The 17,305-nt window shown below is 33.7% G+C and overlaps 1 protein-coding gene across 3 annotated transcripts in view; it reads left to right on the plus strand.

Annotated features, from left to right (window-relative positions):
• Nucleotides 1-17,065, plus strand: part of TBCA (tubulin folding cofactor A) — a 115,928-nt gene extending 98,863 nt beyond the window's left edge. For all 3 annotated transcript variants that reach the window (XM_072736955.1, XM_072736953.1, XM_072736954.1), the window contains 2 exons: nucleotides 12,335-12,421; nucleotides 14,620-17,065. In XM_072736955.1, the coding sequence (XP_072593056.1) occupies nucleotides 12,335-12,421; nucleotides 14,620-14,700 (168 nt within the window). In that variant the 3' untranslated portion in view covers nucleotides 14,701-17,065. The remainder of the gene's footprint in view (nucleotides 1-12,334; nucleotides 12,422-14,619) is intronic.
• Nucleotides 17,066-17,305: the final 240 nt, after the last annotated feature.

Below are 17,305 nucleotides of genomic sequence, written 5' to 3' on the forward strand. Positions count from 1 at the left end.
CCACCATTTACATTGATGTGGAAGGAACAGGAGGGTGTTATGCTGAGTGAAATAAGTCCATCAGAGAAAAACAATTTTCATCTGGTTTTACTCATGTGTGGAATATAAGAAATAGTGAAAGGAATCATAAGGGAAGGTGGGGAAACTGAATGGGAAAAAATTAGGAAGACAAACCATGAGAGACTCCTAACTCTGGGAAACTCTGCCGAAGGGGAGGTGAGTGGGGGGCTGGGGTAACTGGGTGATGGGCTCTAAGGAGGGCAGGTGATGAGATGAGCACTGGGTGTTATATGTTGGCAAATTGAATTTAAATTGTAGGTAGATAGGTAGATAGGCCGGCCAGCTGGCCGGCCTTTCCTGGATTAAGGCTAATATTGTTCTTGTGAAATAAATAACTGGACAGAAGACCTTAAGAGGCCAAAATACCAAAGAGTTCTTCTGTCCTTTTCTTTTTGGTCTAAACAATATAAAACAACCTTCAAATATGGCCCAAATGGATTTTAGTCCTTTGCTCATGATATCCCTCTTCTTTTCCACTTTCATCCCAATTAGGGGTAGATAGGATTGTGCCCTCAACCAGTGAAGGTATTCTGGTCTTTTGCTTTTTTTTAAAATCTGACCCATTACACAAATGATTAGCAGTGATAATCAAATGTGTCCCTGTTATTTCACCTGAAGCATGACTCATCTTTTATGTTCCAGAAGTAATATTAAAAAGACAAACTGGTACAATTTTCCCAACAAGGATTTACAGTTATTACATGTAATTGCAGTGTTGTAAAAATCTGTCTTTTTGAGAAACATAAACACACATTTTGTGTGTGTGTGATTTACTTGAAAGATGAGCTAACATTCGCAATTGGGTATTTCTTTTTCCTAAAAATGAAGGGGAAATTTTTTTCTTTATGTGGAAAAAGAATAGGATACTTCAGTTTAAAAGAGAATTTGATCAGGCATCTTTCATAAGACTGGTTCTGCAAGAAACACCGTATTTCTTTTATAAATAATAAAAATATTATTTAAAATAACTTCCATTGGTGCAAGAAAGTATCATTGTCTCTTGTTACCTATACCCAGGTTTATAAATTGTGCTCTGTTTGTATGCTTGTTCTCTGTGTTGTTATAGATTCACAGGAAGTTGCGGTAAATGTTTAGGTAGGTCACTCTACACCCCTCACTAGTCGTCCTACAGTGTTAGTATCTTGTATAATATTCAGGTCATGAAATTGACATTGGTACACCACAGAGCTTATTTACGTTTCACTAGTTACACATGTACGCATTTGTGTGTGTCTGTATATGTTTGTGTATATAGTCCCATACAATTCTGTCACATGTAGAATAACTACAACAGTCAAGATGGAAAACTGTTGCACACAAGACTGCCTTGTGCTGCCTCTTTGTAGCCCCTGTCTTCTCCATCCCTGTGTTCTAAGTAATTAATACTCTAAAGAATCATATAGTATGTAACCTTTTGAAATTGGCTTTTTCCATTTAGCATAATTTCCTTTGAGGTTCACTTAAGTCACTGAGTGTATCAACTTTGTTCCTTATTATTGCTGAGTAGTAGTCCATGCTGTAGATGTATCACAGTGTAACCATTGAAGAGCATTTGAATTGTTTCCACTTTGGGGCTATTACCAAAAAAAGTTGCTATGAACATTCATAGACAATTTCTGCATGAACATAAATTCTCATTTCACTGGGATAAATGCCCAAGAAATTGTGGTGTTGTATTAGTACATTTTTTGTTTTAAGAGAAACTGCCAAACTCTTTTCCAGAGTGGCTATACTATTTTACATTCCTACTAGTGATGTATGAGTAATTTGATTTCTCCACATCCTCACTAGCATTTGGTGGTATCAGTATTTTTATTTTAGCATTTAAGCCATCACCTACATGATAGATGTATAGGGATACCTGATTATGCTTTTAGTTTTGATTTTCCTAATGGCTATAATGTTGAATATCTTCTCATTTGCTTATTTGTGTATGTATATTCTCTTCAGTGAAATGTCTGTTCATACCCATTTTTTTTCTACCCATTTTTTTTTAAGACTTCTATTTATGTAAGTAATCTCCACACACACTATGGGGCTTGAACTCATGACCCCGAGATCAAAAGTCACACACTCTTCCAACTGAGCCAGCCAGGCTTCGCTAAGGTTTTATTTTTTTAAGTAATGTCTACATCCAGCATGGGGCTTGAAATCACAACCCTGAGATCAAGAGTTGCATGCTTTACTGAGTGAGCCATCTTCTGCCCACTTTTTAATTGGATTCTTTGTTTTTCTACTTTTGAGTTTTGAGAGTTACATGCTCTTTGCTGGATATGTGGTTTGCAAATATTTTCTCTTAGTCTGCAGTTTGTCTTTTTAGCCTCTTAACAAGTCTTTCACTGAGCAACCATTTTTAATTTTGAAAACATCTGATTTATGGCTAATACTTATTTTGTGAATTATACTTCTGGTTTTAAGTCTAAGGGACTGTTTGCCTAGTCCTAGATCCCAAAGATTTTTCTGTTTTTTTCCTAAAACTTCTGTGGTTTTATGTCTTACATTTAAGGCTTTAATCCTTCTTGAGTTAATTTTTATTTAATGGGTGAGGTTTAGTTTCTCAGACTCATTGATTCATCTTTTTGCCTATAGGTACCTAGTTGCTCCAGCAATATTTATTGGAATGGTTATCCTTCTCCCCCATTGAATTGCTTTTGTACCTTTCTCAACCTGTTGGATGTATTTGTATGGATCTATTTTTGCTTTCTCTCTTTTGATCCATTAATCTGTTGTGTATTTATTTACCAGAACCACACCGTCTTGATTAGTGTAGCTATAGAGAAAGCTTTAATTGTAGAAGATTAAGAAAAGACTTAATCTTTTAAAAGAAAAGTCTTTTCTTTTTTTTTTTTATTGTTTTAGCTATTCTACTTCCTTTGCCTTACCATAAAAATTTTAGAATAAGCTTCTCTATGTTTATAAAACACCTTGCTAAGATTTTGATGTGAATTGCATTAATCTATGTATCAATTCTGGGGGCAAGTGGGTGGCTAAGTCTGTTGAATATCTCACTCTTGATCTCAGCTCAGGTCTTAATCTCAGGGTAGTGAGTTCAAGCCTCATGTTGTCTCCACACTGGGCGTGGAGCCTACTTTAAAAAAAAAAAAAAGCACCTATATATCAATCTGGGGAGATTTGATGTCTTTACTGTCTTTACTATGTCTTCTAGTCAATGAATGTGGTAAGCCTTTCCAGTTTATTTAGATCTGACTTCTTTCATCAGCATTTTGTAATTTTCAACATACAAATCCTGCAGTGTTTTGTTAGATTTATACCTGATTATTTCATTTTCTTTGAAGATGTTGTAAATGGTATTGTTTCTTTCTTTTTTTTTCTTTTAGTGGTATTGTTTCTAGTTTTGGTTTCCACACATATATATTTTGCTATTAGATACAGAAGTGCATTTAGTTTTTTGTGTATTGGTCTTGTCACCATTTGTGACCTTGTTGAACTCTCTAGTTTCTAAGAGCTTTTGTAGATTCCTTCTGGTTTTCTACCTAGACAGTCCTGTCATTTGTGAATAGAGACAGTTTTATTTCTTTTCAACCTGTATGTCTTATTTCTTTTTCTTAGTTGATTGCTCTGGCTAAGACTTACTTAACTTACGGTGTTGAATAAGAGTGGTGAGAGTGAACATCTCACCTCTTCCTAATCTTAGAGAGGTAGCAGTCTTTTATCATTAAGTATAATTATAATGTTAGTACATTTTTGGTAAATAGTGTTTTTCAAGTTGAGAAAGTTCTGTATTCCTAGTTTGCTGAGCATTTTTGTCATGAATGGATACTTAGGGTTTTGTCACATGCTTTTCCTGTCTCATTTGATAAGACCATGTGAATTTTCTTTTTTGGGCTATGATAATTGTGGATTACATAGACTGACTTTTAATTGTTGAACTAGCCTTGTTTTATACCTGCTTGTTCACTTGATTGTAGTGTATAATTCTTTTCATACTTGCTGGATTCAATTTACTAAGACTTTGTTGAGGATTTTTGCATCTAAATAGTTTTCTTTTATATGGTCTTTGTCTAGATCCTCTCATAAAATTAATTGGAAATATTCCCTCTTCTCTTTTCTTAAAGGATTTGTGTAAAAGTAGTTTCAACTCTTCTTTAAATATTTGATAAAATTGTCCAGTGGAACCATCAAGACTTGGGGAGGTCTATTTTATCATCTTCTTAATTACAAATTCAAGTCCTTTCATGATTATACAACTATTCAGGTTATCTTTTGAGTTTTGATGCTTTGTAGTTTTCAAGAAATTGTTTCATTTCTTCTTCATGGATTCTTTGAATCCATGAGCATTATGAACAGTGTTATAAAATTGTTTATGGTATTTTTTTCCCTTACAGTTTGCTCATATTTTTTGAGAATTTTTGCATCCATGTTCATCAGGGATATTGGTGTGTAATTCTCCTTTTTAGTCGGGTCTCTGTCTGGTTTTGGAATCTAGGTAGTCCTGGCGTTATAGAATAAGTTTAGAAGTTCTCTTTCCATTTCTGTTTTTTGGAACAGTTTTAGAAGAATAGGTATTAATTCTTCTTTTAATGTTTCGTAGAATTCCTCTGAGAAGCCATCCAGTCCTGGACTCTTGTTTGTTGGGAGAGTTGTGATTACTGGTTTAATTTCTTTGCTGTTTATGAGTCTGTTCAAATTTTCCATTTCTTCCTGTTTCAGTTTTGGTACTTTATATGTTTCTAGGAATTTATCCATTTCTTCCAAGTTGCCCAATTTGTTGGCATATAATTGCTTATAATACTCTCTTGTCAATGTATTTCTACAGTGTTGGGTTACAGTCTCACCTCTCTCATTCATGATTTTGTTTGGGTCCTTTCTCTCTTCTTTTTGGTAAGTCCAGCTAAGGGTTTATCAATTTTGTTAATTCTTTCAAAGAACCATCTCCTAATGTCATTGATCTTTTCTACCATTTTTTATATCTATATAATTTATTTCTGCTCTAATTTTTATTATTTCCCTTATTCTACTGGTTTTTGGCTTTATTTGCTGTTCTTTTTCCAGCTCTTTTAGTTGTAAGCTAGGTCGTGTATGAGAGACTATTCTTGCTTCTTGAGGAAGGCCTTTTTTGCTTTAGATTTCCTCTTATGACTATCTTTGCTGCATCCTGAAAGTTTCGGACTTTGAATTTCTTTACGTTTTCATTTACTTCTGTGTATTTTTAAATTTCTTCTTTAATTTCATTGTTAACCTATTTATTCTTTAGTAGGATGTTCTTTAACTTCCATATATATGTAGTCATTCATAATTTTTCCTTGTGGTTGACTTCAAATTTCATAGTATTTTGGTCTGAAAATATGCATGGTATGATCTCAGTCTTTTTGTACTGGTTGAGGCCTGACATATGACCCAGTATGTGATATATTTTGCAGAATGTTCATGTACACTAGAAAAGAATGTGTCTTCTGCTGCTTTAGTATGAAATGCTCTGAATGTATCTGTTAAGTCCATCTGGTCCAATATGTCATTCAAAGCCACTGTTTCCTTGTTGATCATCTGCTTAGATAATCTGTCCATTGATGTGAGTGTGGTGTTAAAGTCCCCATTATTATCAATGAGTTTAAGTTTGTTATAAATTGATTTATATATTTGCTCCCAAGTTGGAGGCATAAATATTTATACTTGTTAGATCTTTATTATACAATACTCTCCATCATTCTTAGTACAGTCTTTCATTTAATATCTAGTTTGAAATAAGGATGGCCACTCCAGCTTTCTTTTGATGTCCATTAGCGTGATAGATGGTTCTCTTCCCCTCACTTCCAATCTGGAAATGTCTTTGGGTCTAAAATGACTCTCTTGTTAGCAGTATTTTCATGAGTCTTGGGTTTTTGGTTTTTTTTTTTTTTTATCCATTCTGATACCCTGTGTCTTTTGATTAAGGCATTTAATTTAGTCCATTTACATTCAAAGTAATTAGTGCTAGATATGAATTTGGTGCCATTTAGCACCTATACAGTTGCTATTCCGGTCCCAAAGGGTCCCCTTTAATGTTTCTTACAGAGCTGGTTTAGTGTTCGTGAATTCCTTTAGTTTTTGCCTCTCTTGGAAGCTGTTTATCTCTTCTCCTATTCTGAATGACACCCTTGCTGGATAAAGTATTTTTGGCTGCATATATTTCCCATTAAGCACATTGAATATATCATGCCACTCTCTCTGGCCTGCCAAATTTCTGTGGACAGGTCTGCCGCTAACCTATGTCTACCCTTGTAACTGAAGGACCTTTTGTCCCTAGTTGCCTTCAGAATTCTCTCTTTATCTTTGTATTTTGAGGTTTCACTATAATATGTTTTGGTGTTAACTTTTCTTTGTTGATTTTGAGAAAAGTTCTCTGTGCCTCTTGGACTTGAATACCTGTTTCCTTCTCCAGATTAGGGAAGTTTTTAGCTATAATTTGTTCAAATACACCTTCTCCTTTTTCTCACTCTTCCTCTTCTGAGACTCTTATGACATGGCTATTACTGTGCTTTGTGGAATCACTGAGTTCCTTAAGTCTGTATTTGTGATCTAATAGTTTTCTTTCCCTCTTCTTTTCAGCTTCATTATTTTGCATAATTTTGTCTTCTGTATCACCTGTTCTTCCCTTGCTTCTTGCATCCTCATTGTGATTAAATCCAGTCAGTTTTGCATCTCAGTGAAGCATTTTTTATTTTAGCCTCACTCGTTTTTAGGTCTTTTATCTCTGTAGCCAGGGCTTCTCTGGTGACTTCTATGCTTCTCTCAAGGCCAGCTAGTATTCTTATGATTCTTTTCCAAATTCTTGTTCAGATATATTGCTTATGTCTGTTTAGAACAAATCCCTGGCAGTAATTTCTTCCTAATCTTTCTTTTTGGGAGAATTCTTCCATTTTGTTATTGAGTCTAGGTTTGTGTCTTTTATGTGTTCTGAAAGCTTGTTATATTTCCTGCTCCTAAGAGTAATGCTGTATTAAGGAGGAGTCCTGGATTGTCCAGGGCCTGGCACTTGGGAAGTGTTTCTGGTGTATGCTGTGTGTACTCTGCTGTTGTTTGGTTGCTCTTTCCCACAGGCCAGGCCTCTACAGGGTTCCTCCTTGCTTACAGTGGAGAGTATTTGGACCTTTAACTAGGTGTGCTTTGATTTGTTTGTTAAAATAAGCCTGCCATGTTCTCTCCCTCTAATTGTGCAGATCATTCTCTCAATCCCCAGATTGATTTCCTGTATTCAAAATTATTTGATGTTGATCTAACTGTGTTCAAGGGCAAGGAAGCCCCCCCACTTCTTCACCATCATAACTCTATTCTCTATTTTTTTTCCTCTGATGGTTGCAAGATCTGTAGAGGTAAGATTTTTTTTTTTTTTGGACTGATATTAGTGATTTGTGCCTTCTCACTTTGTCAGTCTTTCTAGAGATTTTTCAGTTTTTTAAAACTTCAGCTCTTTGTTTCACTGGGTTTTCCCTGTTATTGATTTCTGATCTTATTTTTATTACTCTCTTTTTTGGGGTTCATTTTGCTCTTCTTTTTCTGGGTTCCTAAAGTAAGAATTTAGATTTTTATTTTTTAAAGATTTTATTTATATGACAGAGAGACAATACAAGCAGGTAGAGCTGGAGGCAGAGGGAGAGGGAGAAGCAGGGTCCTTGCAGAGCAGAGTGTCCAATATGTGAGGCTCCATCCCAGGATGCTGGTATCATGACCTGAGCCAAAGGCACTTAACCAACTGAGCCACCCACATACCCCAAGAACTTAGATTTTTAAATTGAGATCTTTGTTCTTTCCTAACATAAGGATTTATTGCTATAAGTTTCCCTCTCAGCACTACTTTAACTGAATCCTACATTTGACATACTTTCGTTCTCATTTATTTGTATATTTTTCTGTTTCTTTTGAAACATTCTTATTAACACATAGGTTATTTACAAGCATGTTGTTTAATTTCTAAGTGGTTTGAAGATTTTCCTGCTGTATTTTTGTTATTGATTTCTACTTTTATTTCATTTTAGTCCTACATGCATTGTGTATTATTTCAATTCTTTTATTAAATATTTAAATTTGTTGAGATTTCTTTTGTTTTGTTGTTGTTTGACCCAGCCTATGTATACTGCAATGAATGTGTCTTTTCTTTATTCTATTTAAGATTTATATATTTATTTGAGAGAGAATAATAAGCACACACATGCACAGGTTGGGGAGGGGGCAAAGGATGAGACACAAGCTGACTCCACACTGAGTATGGAGCCTAACCTGGGGCTCAGTCCCACAACCCATGAGATCATGACCTGAGTGGAAGCCAAGAGTCAGATGCTTAACCAACTGAGGCACCCAGGTACTCCTCCAGTGATGGTTTCATGGGTGCTTGAAAAATATTTGTATTTTGCTTTCTTAGGTAGAATGTTCTGTAAAAGTCCATTAGATCTTATTGGTTGATGGCATTATTCAGGTCTTTTATATCTTTGCTAATTTTTTTTGTTTGTTACTTCTACCCGTTGCTGAGAGTGAGGTATTGAAATCCCCAGCTCTGTGTGGTCTTCTCTCTCTTTTTTAGCTTTATCAGTTTTTGCGTTACATATTTTGAAGCTTTCTTGTTTAGTGCATATACATTTAGGGATCACCATGTTTTTTCTTGGTGAATTTATCATTTATTATGTAGCATTCTTCTTGATCTCTGATAATTTTTTTTGCCCTGAAGTCTATCCAGTATTAATATAGTCACTTTTTTTAATGTTTGCATGATACATCTTTTTCCATCCTTTTATTTTCATCTCTCTGTTTCATCTTGTTTGAAGTCAGTTTCTTGCAGGCAGCATATAGTTGAATCCAATATATGAATCTCTGTCTTTAAGCTGATGGATTTAGACCATTTATATTTAAAGTGATTATTGACATCTCAGGACTTAAGGGTTCAGACTTTTTTTTTCTTGGAATTCATTATATATCTTTAATCATTCAGCAATAACCACAAAACAGAAGTCAAATTCCTTCTGTCATTCCTTCCTTCCTTTCTCTCTTCCTTCCATCCATCCTTCCAGAGCTTCTCATAACATGATAACTAGGTCCTGAGAGAAGGATTTCCCAGAAGTAAGTATTTCAGGAGGCCCATGTGGAAGCTCTAAGACTTCTTAAGACTTAGCCTCAGGTATTAAGTTCTATAAAGCCACTTCTACCACGTTCTATTGGTCACCGGCCCAACCCAAATGTAGTGTGGGAGGTGACTGCACAAGAGCAGGATCATTGGAGGCCTTAGAGCATGGTTACCACTATCACTCTTCCACATGCTACAGTTGAAATCAAAGTCATGGGCTATAACTCAGATCCTATCAACTAGTTAGTCATTCTGACTCAACTTTCTTATTTGTAAATTGAGGAGGCTGCACTAGATGACCACTTAGGTCCCTTCTGACTCTGTGATTCTTCATTTGTTTTTGTTTTTTTTTTAATACTCATTTATTCATGAGAGACACACACACAGAGAAAGAGGCAGAGACATAGAGAAGCAGGCTCTTCACAGGGAGCCTGATATGGGACTCAGCACCAGACTGGGATCACAACCTGAGCTGAAGGCAGGAGCTCAACCTCTGAGCCACCCAGGCGTCCCTTCATACGGAATTCTTAGCATGTTTAATAGCATATTACAATTTTACCTATGTGTAAAAGGAGACTTAACCATTATTATAGTAATCTCTGAACTACTATAAAACTCAGTTTGGCAAACTAATGCAGTTACCATTGATTCTAGAGGCAGCCAGTATCCAATATTAGAATGCCTAGAGATTATTTTAGGTACTAATCAGCTTTGATTGAATGGATCATTAAAGAAGCTAGAAATCTTATCTCAATTGAGCAATAGCAAAACAACTTGACATTGGCCAGATTATTTCACGGAATTTTTCTTTCTGAAAAATGAAAAAAAGCCCAATTGGGGCTATTCCCTTCCGACTTATATACATTTGATTATAAAGGAAATTGATCAGATTTTAGTTTAGTAATTATTCATAGTTCAAATCTAAATCTTGCTAAGCTTTCCCCAAACTTCTGTTTTACCTGAATAACCACCTCCCCCCATCATTAACTTGTTTTAAAAACAGTAAGACATGAGTAGGACCACATTCTTATATGTTACCTAAGATTCCTTGTATTTCCCAATCTATGCCAAGATCCTAACTTAAACTCAGTTTTATCATAGTCAGCATTAGAATAAACTAAGAGTTTATTCAGGTATTTTAAAAAGAGGCCCCATTCATTTGAGTGACTCCTTCCCAAGGGGAACATTTTGAAAGATAATAGTCATTTAGTTTAGTTCAGGTATTTTGAGGGGTTTCTTTACTATATATAATCTTAACACCTTATATATGATCTCTTAAAATTATTCTTGACAGTTGTAATTCATTGATACAAGGTAAAATATATGATTTATGGCCTTGATAAAGATGTGGTTTATGGATTCCACATCATAGGCATCAATGTACTGTGTATACCTTTGGCTCCCAGTGGCATAATCGTCTTGAAGCTGTTGTCAAGTGTTTATTTTCATGTATATGCTTCTATGCTAGAATGGAGGATAGAAACCTTTTATTCATTTTGTATCCCCTGTACCTGGCATCCTAGATACACAGTAAGATTATTGAATGAATTGGGGTTGATAAACGGGAGAGACTGATCTTTGGCCCTAGTTACATCATAGTCCTGTTTTGATAGATTAAATGAGGATATTGTTCCATAATAAAGGATAGAATAATAATGAATAGAAGTTATTTTGGGCATTATTGCTTTAAGTTCATTTCATTGACAATACTAAAGCTTTCAAAAAACTTTTTACACGTATACATTTTGACTTAGCGAGCTTTTGATCTTAACCCTTTATATTCATTTCATCTTGTTTAATTCCTAGAAGCTATTCTCAAGGGAGGTTCATAAGGAAGAAATATGAATCATGTATCCAATGAAATGTGCCTATCACTGATTTTTCACAATTATTCAGACTAATCAGATACATAAAAATAATTTAGTTGCAGTGATTAAATATCTAGGTATAATATGATTAGCAGTGAGTGAAGTCACGTGATCCTGTGTCTAAAGTTTTCAACCAGTGTTTGTTAGTGAAAGAGGTTTTCACCTGAGAAAATAGATATGGCTAGAGAGCATCCTTCTATATTATGATTCTGATTTTTGTTATAGTGTGAGCTGTGACAAAACTATTAGGAAAAGGAAGAAGGTACTGGGACTTACTAAAGTTCCTAATAAAATATGATTACCATTAAGTTACGTCTTTCCTTTTTGTTTTATATGAGCTAGGTAATAAAGCTTATTAGTAAAAGTTTGGGATTTGTACCCATTTAACCAAAGGTATTTGACCAAACACTGTTTTTTGGAGATAAATGTTTTTAAATGATCTTTGTGTCTCTGAGAATAGTTTAAGGAGATAAAGCTTCCTACCACCTTAGAAAAAAGACTTATTTGAGGGACTTCTGGCACTAATTTATTTACCCTCCTACTGATTGGGTTCTCAGTGATAGATTTGATATTTTACAGTTCAGCTTTGAATGATGTATGTTAAGTCCAGAAATACCCTCCAGAATAAATATTCTTGTGTTTAATTCTGTTGTGTCTGTCTTCAGGAGGAATAGGCAGGGTTCAGATTCAGAGGGGTGCCAGGTTGGTAATTTGGCTCAAACTGCATGGGGAGAATAATCTCTCTCCTAAAATGAAGCACAAGGATAAGTAATAACTTTTTATGCATGATAAGCATCAAAAATATGAACCTGCTGGTCTTTGCTTTTCATTTTTCTTTACCTCTGTCTTTCAGTGAGAACCTCCTGCAGTGTGCACACGATGTGATCAATAACTCAATAACTTTTGTCATGCAGTAATTATCTCCATGTGATATTATCTGAACACTGTTTTTCTTTATTACTCAGAAGATGCAGGAGATATTTATATAACCAGCTGATCCCATTTTGGATAAAGGTGCTTTGTGACAGCAGGAAAAATAGGTTATTTTAAATAGCCTTTTTAAATAAATGCTCTATGAAAAGCTTTTCCAGTTAATTTTCACTTAGCATGAGAAGGTGATTACCAAATGATCTAAAACTTGTACTTTTGAATATTTTATGGTGTGATAGTCATTCTGCCTAATTTCTAATAATCACAGTTTAACATAGTGAACTATTTTTTAAAAATATTGAGCTATTTAACATACCCACAATTTTTTCTGATTCTTTTAAATCATATTAGATATTTACAGAGTTGTGAGCTAAACACATAAGTTCTACTATCTCTGCTTGTCTCACAGAGATTTTCATTATAGGCAGAGATACTGCAGGAGTCCCGGATGATGATCCCAGATTGCCAGCGCAGGTTGGAAGCTGCATATACTGATCTTCTGCAGTTATTAGTAAGTAAATACTTTTCTGTCTTCTGTTTAAAATTTTTTTCAGTCTAATACATGGAAGGCCAAAATCTTAAGTATTCAACACTATAAACTATGTTAGAGGCATACTTTGTTCACTTGCCCTGTATACCAGATATTTTAAAATAATTAATAGAGATTAAATTGTGTTTTAAGTTACGCCTCCAGTAGAAGTACTATATATAGCATGTTTATTATATTTATTTAAACTTAGTTAATTAAATATATTTGAGTTACTATGGTAGATATTCAGAGCACTAACATTGTCCAGCAATATCTTGAAATATTTAGTGTTCATACATAAAGATCTTTTTTTGGTACATTAAAGATAAGTAGACTATTTAAAATTTTAAAAGATCCAAATGTTTCAAATGAATTCGGGCCCTTATGAAAAGGATCTGGAATTCTTTTAGAGTCCAACATTAATCATTTTGAGAGGGAAAAAAAAACTTGTAATATAAGCAGTCTTTTCATATTAACTTATAGCTGGATAACAGTGTTATCATTACCTGCTAATAATATAAATGCCTTGTGATACAGTGACAGAATCATTTTATAAAAGATTCTAAGAATAATTAAAAGTAGTCTTACTTCTTTCATAATGGAAATAACTGCATAATACTATATATATCCGAGCCAGTTGTTACTGCTGTTTGATGATGATTTGATGAATTCTAACATTTCCTTTACTAATCTCATTTCATTCTTCTGTTTTGAACTAATATTAACTAGCTGCATAGCTGTCTTGTGATTCATAGTTGTGCCTTATATAACAAAAATATTGTGAGGCTTTCTCAGGATGATCATATGTATTCTTTGAAAAAGAATGACATTTGTTTTCCCACAAAAATAATATTAGGACTAAATCTGTAAGAAAGGAAAAAGAGAAATGTTTAACATTTACTTTAATTGGACACAGAACTCCATATTTATCTATAGGAACCTTTTATTTTATTTTTTAAGATTTTATTTATTCATTCATGAGAGACGCAGAGACACAGGCAGAGGGAGAAACAGGCTCCCTGCAGGGAGCCCGACCCGGGACCAGATCCGGGGCCTCCAGGATCATGCCCCGGTCTACAGGCAGCACTAAACCACTGCGCCACCCGGGCTGCCCTATAGGAACCTTTTAAAGTCAAGATAATTCTCCTTCTTAACAGCCAAAAATAAAGCTGTGGTTTTGAAATAAAATATAGATGAAAGAAGGAAATAATTACAGCATTAAAATATTCCCTGAGACAAAAGCACCATTTTTCTTTCCTGACAATTTAAATGCTTTTTTTCTCTCATGAATCTAGTAACTGAAAAAGTAATAGGAATTGCTTGAAAAAAATAATACTGTCTTTGGATGATATATTTTGTGTGTAAGGATGTATTCAACAATATTTCTACCCTCAAAGAGCTTATATTTACTAACAAAGACATAATATAGAGGTTTAAGAAATTTTTGCCTATAATCTAAGTTAAGCAAATTCTTACTCCTTTTGCTTTAAATTTTCATATTAAATAAATACACATACCTTATTCCCTCTGCTCTGTAACTTAGATGGTATTATTTCATTTATCCCTTAGCATGATAATAGTAAGACCTTTATGTATGAAAAAAAAACAAGGAAAAACTCAGTCTTTAAATGTCAAAAATTTTTTTAGTATTTTGTTTCCTTGTAGTACAGTACATAATATTAATAAGCAGACAGTTCATTTTTCTAATTCAAAGATTATACTTATCTCTGGTGTGACACCACTAGCCTTCTTTGTCATTTTGGGTAGTTGGAGGATTATGTTGGTCTGAATGTTGTTATATATGTAACATTTTAGTAAAGCATCATTTTTTATTTTTAGTCCATTAATAATACTTTTTGATTGCTGATATATTGACAGAATGAGAATAAATGTTTTTTGAGGTTTTTATGTAGTTATTTAATGCCAATAGCTTTAGATGACCCTGTTTTTCACTTACTCTGTGAGAATGCTATACAGTGAAACGACAAAACCTGTTATTTCTTCTTTTACCTGTAAAGAAAGAACAGAAATATGGGAAATCTGTGAAATTACATAATATTTAGATGAGGTTTGGAATCCTTTTTGAGCTGTTTATTTTTTTGATGGTTTGTAATAATCTGAGTAAAAAAGCACTGAAGTTTGAGAAGGATAAATCTAATTTTTATTATATTTCATTTCAGGAGAGTGAAAAAGACTTGGAAGAAGCTGAGGAATATAAGGAAGCACGTTTAGTATTGGATTCAGTGAAGTTAGAAGCCTGAAGTTTTGCCGTGCAGGGTGTTTTTTCATTAAATCCTGAGATCCATTCCACAATTCATTATTTTTGACCACTGCTATATGTTCAAGTAGTATAAGAATGTGATTCTTTTTATGCAGTTGCATATATTTTTCTTTGCCTAATTTAATGTGTCAAATAAATGAGTTCGTCTAATAAAATTGTTTATTTCATACTTTATAAAATATTTTATATTAACTTTTTATCATTAAATTAGACATTTTTGACAGAATTTAAATCTGTTAGGTTCTCTTTGAAATCTAGATATTTTGATTCCTAACTGTAGATTGAATGAAAAATATGATACCTTTATTTTTTAGGTAAAAATCCAAGTTTTGAAGTTTATTCTGAAACAACTCCTTCAAAAGAAAGGAAGAACGTCTCTTGAGATAAGACCTCACATATTTATCCCTTCACAGTGAAAGTCTAGCATTTCCATTACTGTTAATTAATGGAGACATTTAAATCTTTTTGCAGAAAGATTTATATGAAAAACACCAACAATTTAGATCTTCAAATAAGATTCTTATGAACAAAGAATTCAATTGTATTTTAAAGGAATAATAATAGTATACTGGGAAATATTTAACAGGTCTTCAAAATGGAAAGGGAACCTCTTACTTCTGGGGTATAAATACCCCTGCTGTGACTGATTTCAAGCTGCTACCATGACATCACTGAACACAAGGCTGGGAAGATAAGAGCCAGCTCCAGCATACACCATAGCCAAACCTGGATTTTGATTGGAAAAGATTCTCGTTTTATCACGAAGTGTTTTTCTAGTACAGTTGTAAACCAATTAATTACCTAATCATTTGAGTTTATTTTCTAAAATGCATGTCAACTCCTTTAGTTTTCTTCTATTTCTTGAAAATGTGTGTGAGCCTTATATCACCAGCCTACCATGAGCAGCAATGGAATGAACTAAAATACTAATAATAGCTTTTAAGCTTTAAAACTCATTATTGAAAAAATAACAAAATCGAAATTTTTTCCGATTACATAAGATACATATGTATATGTGTAAGGTAATTTGCCTGATTTTGGAAGTCGCTAATGATGACTAGAAACCATAACACTTAGTGAATCTGTCAAAAAGATCAGAGAAGAGAAAAATAATATATTCTTACCTGCTATTATTTCTAAAGGGTACTCTGTTGTTTTAAAGAATAGAATCCATCATTTTTTAAATCTTTATACAAGCAGAACATTACTTCATCAGAGAATAACATTAGAAGCACTTCTACATTGAAATGTCATTATCTTAAAACATTACATGCCATTTTTAAAGTATATGAGGTGGGGAGGGGAAGAGTGAGGAAATAACATAATTACAATGTGAAACCTTATACTACAGCTTAATATTAAGGATTTGAGTAGCAGGAGAATTAAAATTCTAGATTATGTTGTGATTGGATTAAACAACAGAATAGGTTGGCTTCTTCGGTGGTGAGGGAGTGCAGTTTAGTTTTCCAAGTAAGGTATCATTTAAAGAAAGTTACCATTTTTTTAAAATGTAAAAAATCTCATTTCAACTTTTTGCCAAATATATAAATATCATCTATATTCAAAGCAAAAAATATTGGTTCCCCCAGAAAAAAAGTAAATCTGAAAGGGAAATTTTACAGCCAGAATCCAAATCTTGGTTGCTGAAAAAATTATTTTTTTGTCCGAAAGCCTAAGGAAAGAAGGAATTAACAAGGTAGATGAAAGTAATACATCTTTAGAGAATTTCTATCTCAATTATAGATTTCATACTGGATCTCTCTCCAGACATTGATGAGAAGCAGCAAGAAGCTTAAGATTCTGTGAAGGGGCTTATTCCTGAAAGTTTTTGACACATTCCACTTATGTTTTCATGGCCATCAAAATGCATAGTAACAGTTGTAATTCATCCAGTGTTAACTTGTTTTTAAGCTTTTAGTTGAAACCTTGCATCTGTAGGATAATAGGTAGAAATTCCCAAAAGTAATGTTATGTTGCCTTTTACTCTCCAATATCTGATCCCCAACCTACATATAGCAGTTGCTCAGTAGACATTTGTAGAATAAGTGAAAAGCAAGAGGTAAAAACCTCTGGAGTGAGAGAAAGAATGCTATGAAGTATATCATCACATCACATACTTAATACAGTGCTTTTCAAACTATTTTTACTGCCAACCTCAAGAAGAAATTTTCTGTTGTGACCCAATACATATTTATGGAGGTCTATATACACATAAAGAATAGACATCTTCAATATGTACAATTTCTCAGTTGTTTTCTATTTTGTTAATGATTATGACCACCTGCTATTGGGTTGTGAATAACACTACCCTAATACAATAATATAAAATGATTCTAAGAATTGTCTCTTTGTCTCTCTTCTCTTTCCCTATAGTCTACAACATATATAAACTTAGGTCTCAGAACAGTTGTTTGTGTGAATATGTGCAGTTATACACATTGCAGATGTAAAGTGTCATTGTAACATGTTATCATTTTAAGATTTGTTAGGTGCCCTTAGTCTTGCACAGACTGATAATGGCTTTCACCGAGTAAATAGGAAGACAAGGGACAGAATCAAGCAGTAAACCTAACTTTTCCATATTT

The sequence above is a fragment of the Vulpes vulpes genome, chromosome 14 (assembly GCF_048418805.1).
Source record: "Vulpes vulpes isolate BD-2025 chromosome 14, VulVul3, whole genome shotgun sequence".
Classification (NCBI taxonomy): domain Eukaryota; kingdom Metazoa; phylum Chordata; class Mammalia; order Carnivora; family Canidae; genus Vulpes; species Vulpes vulpes.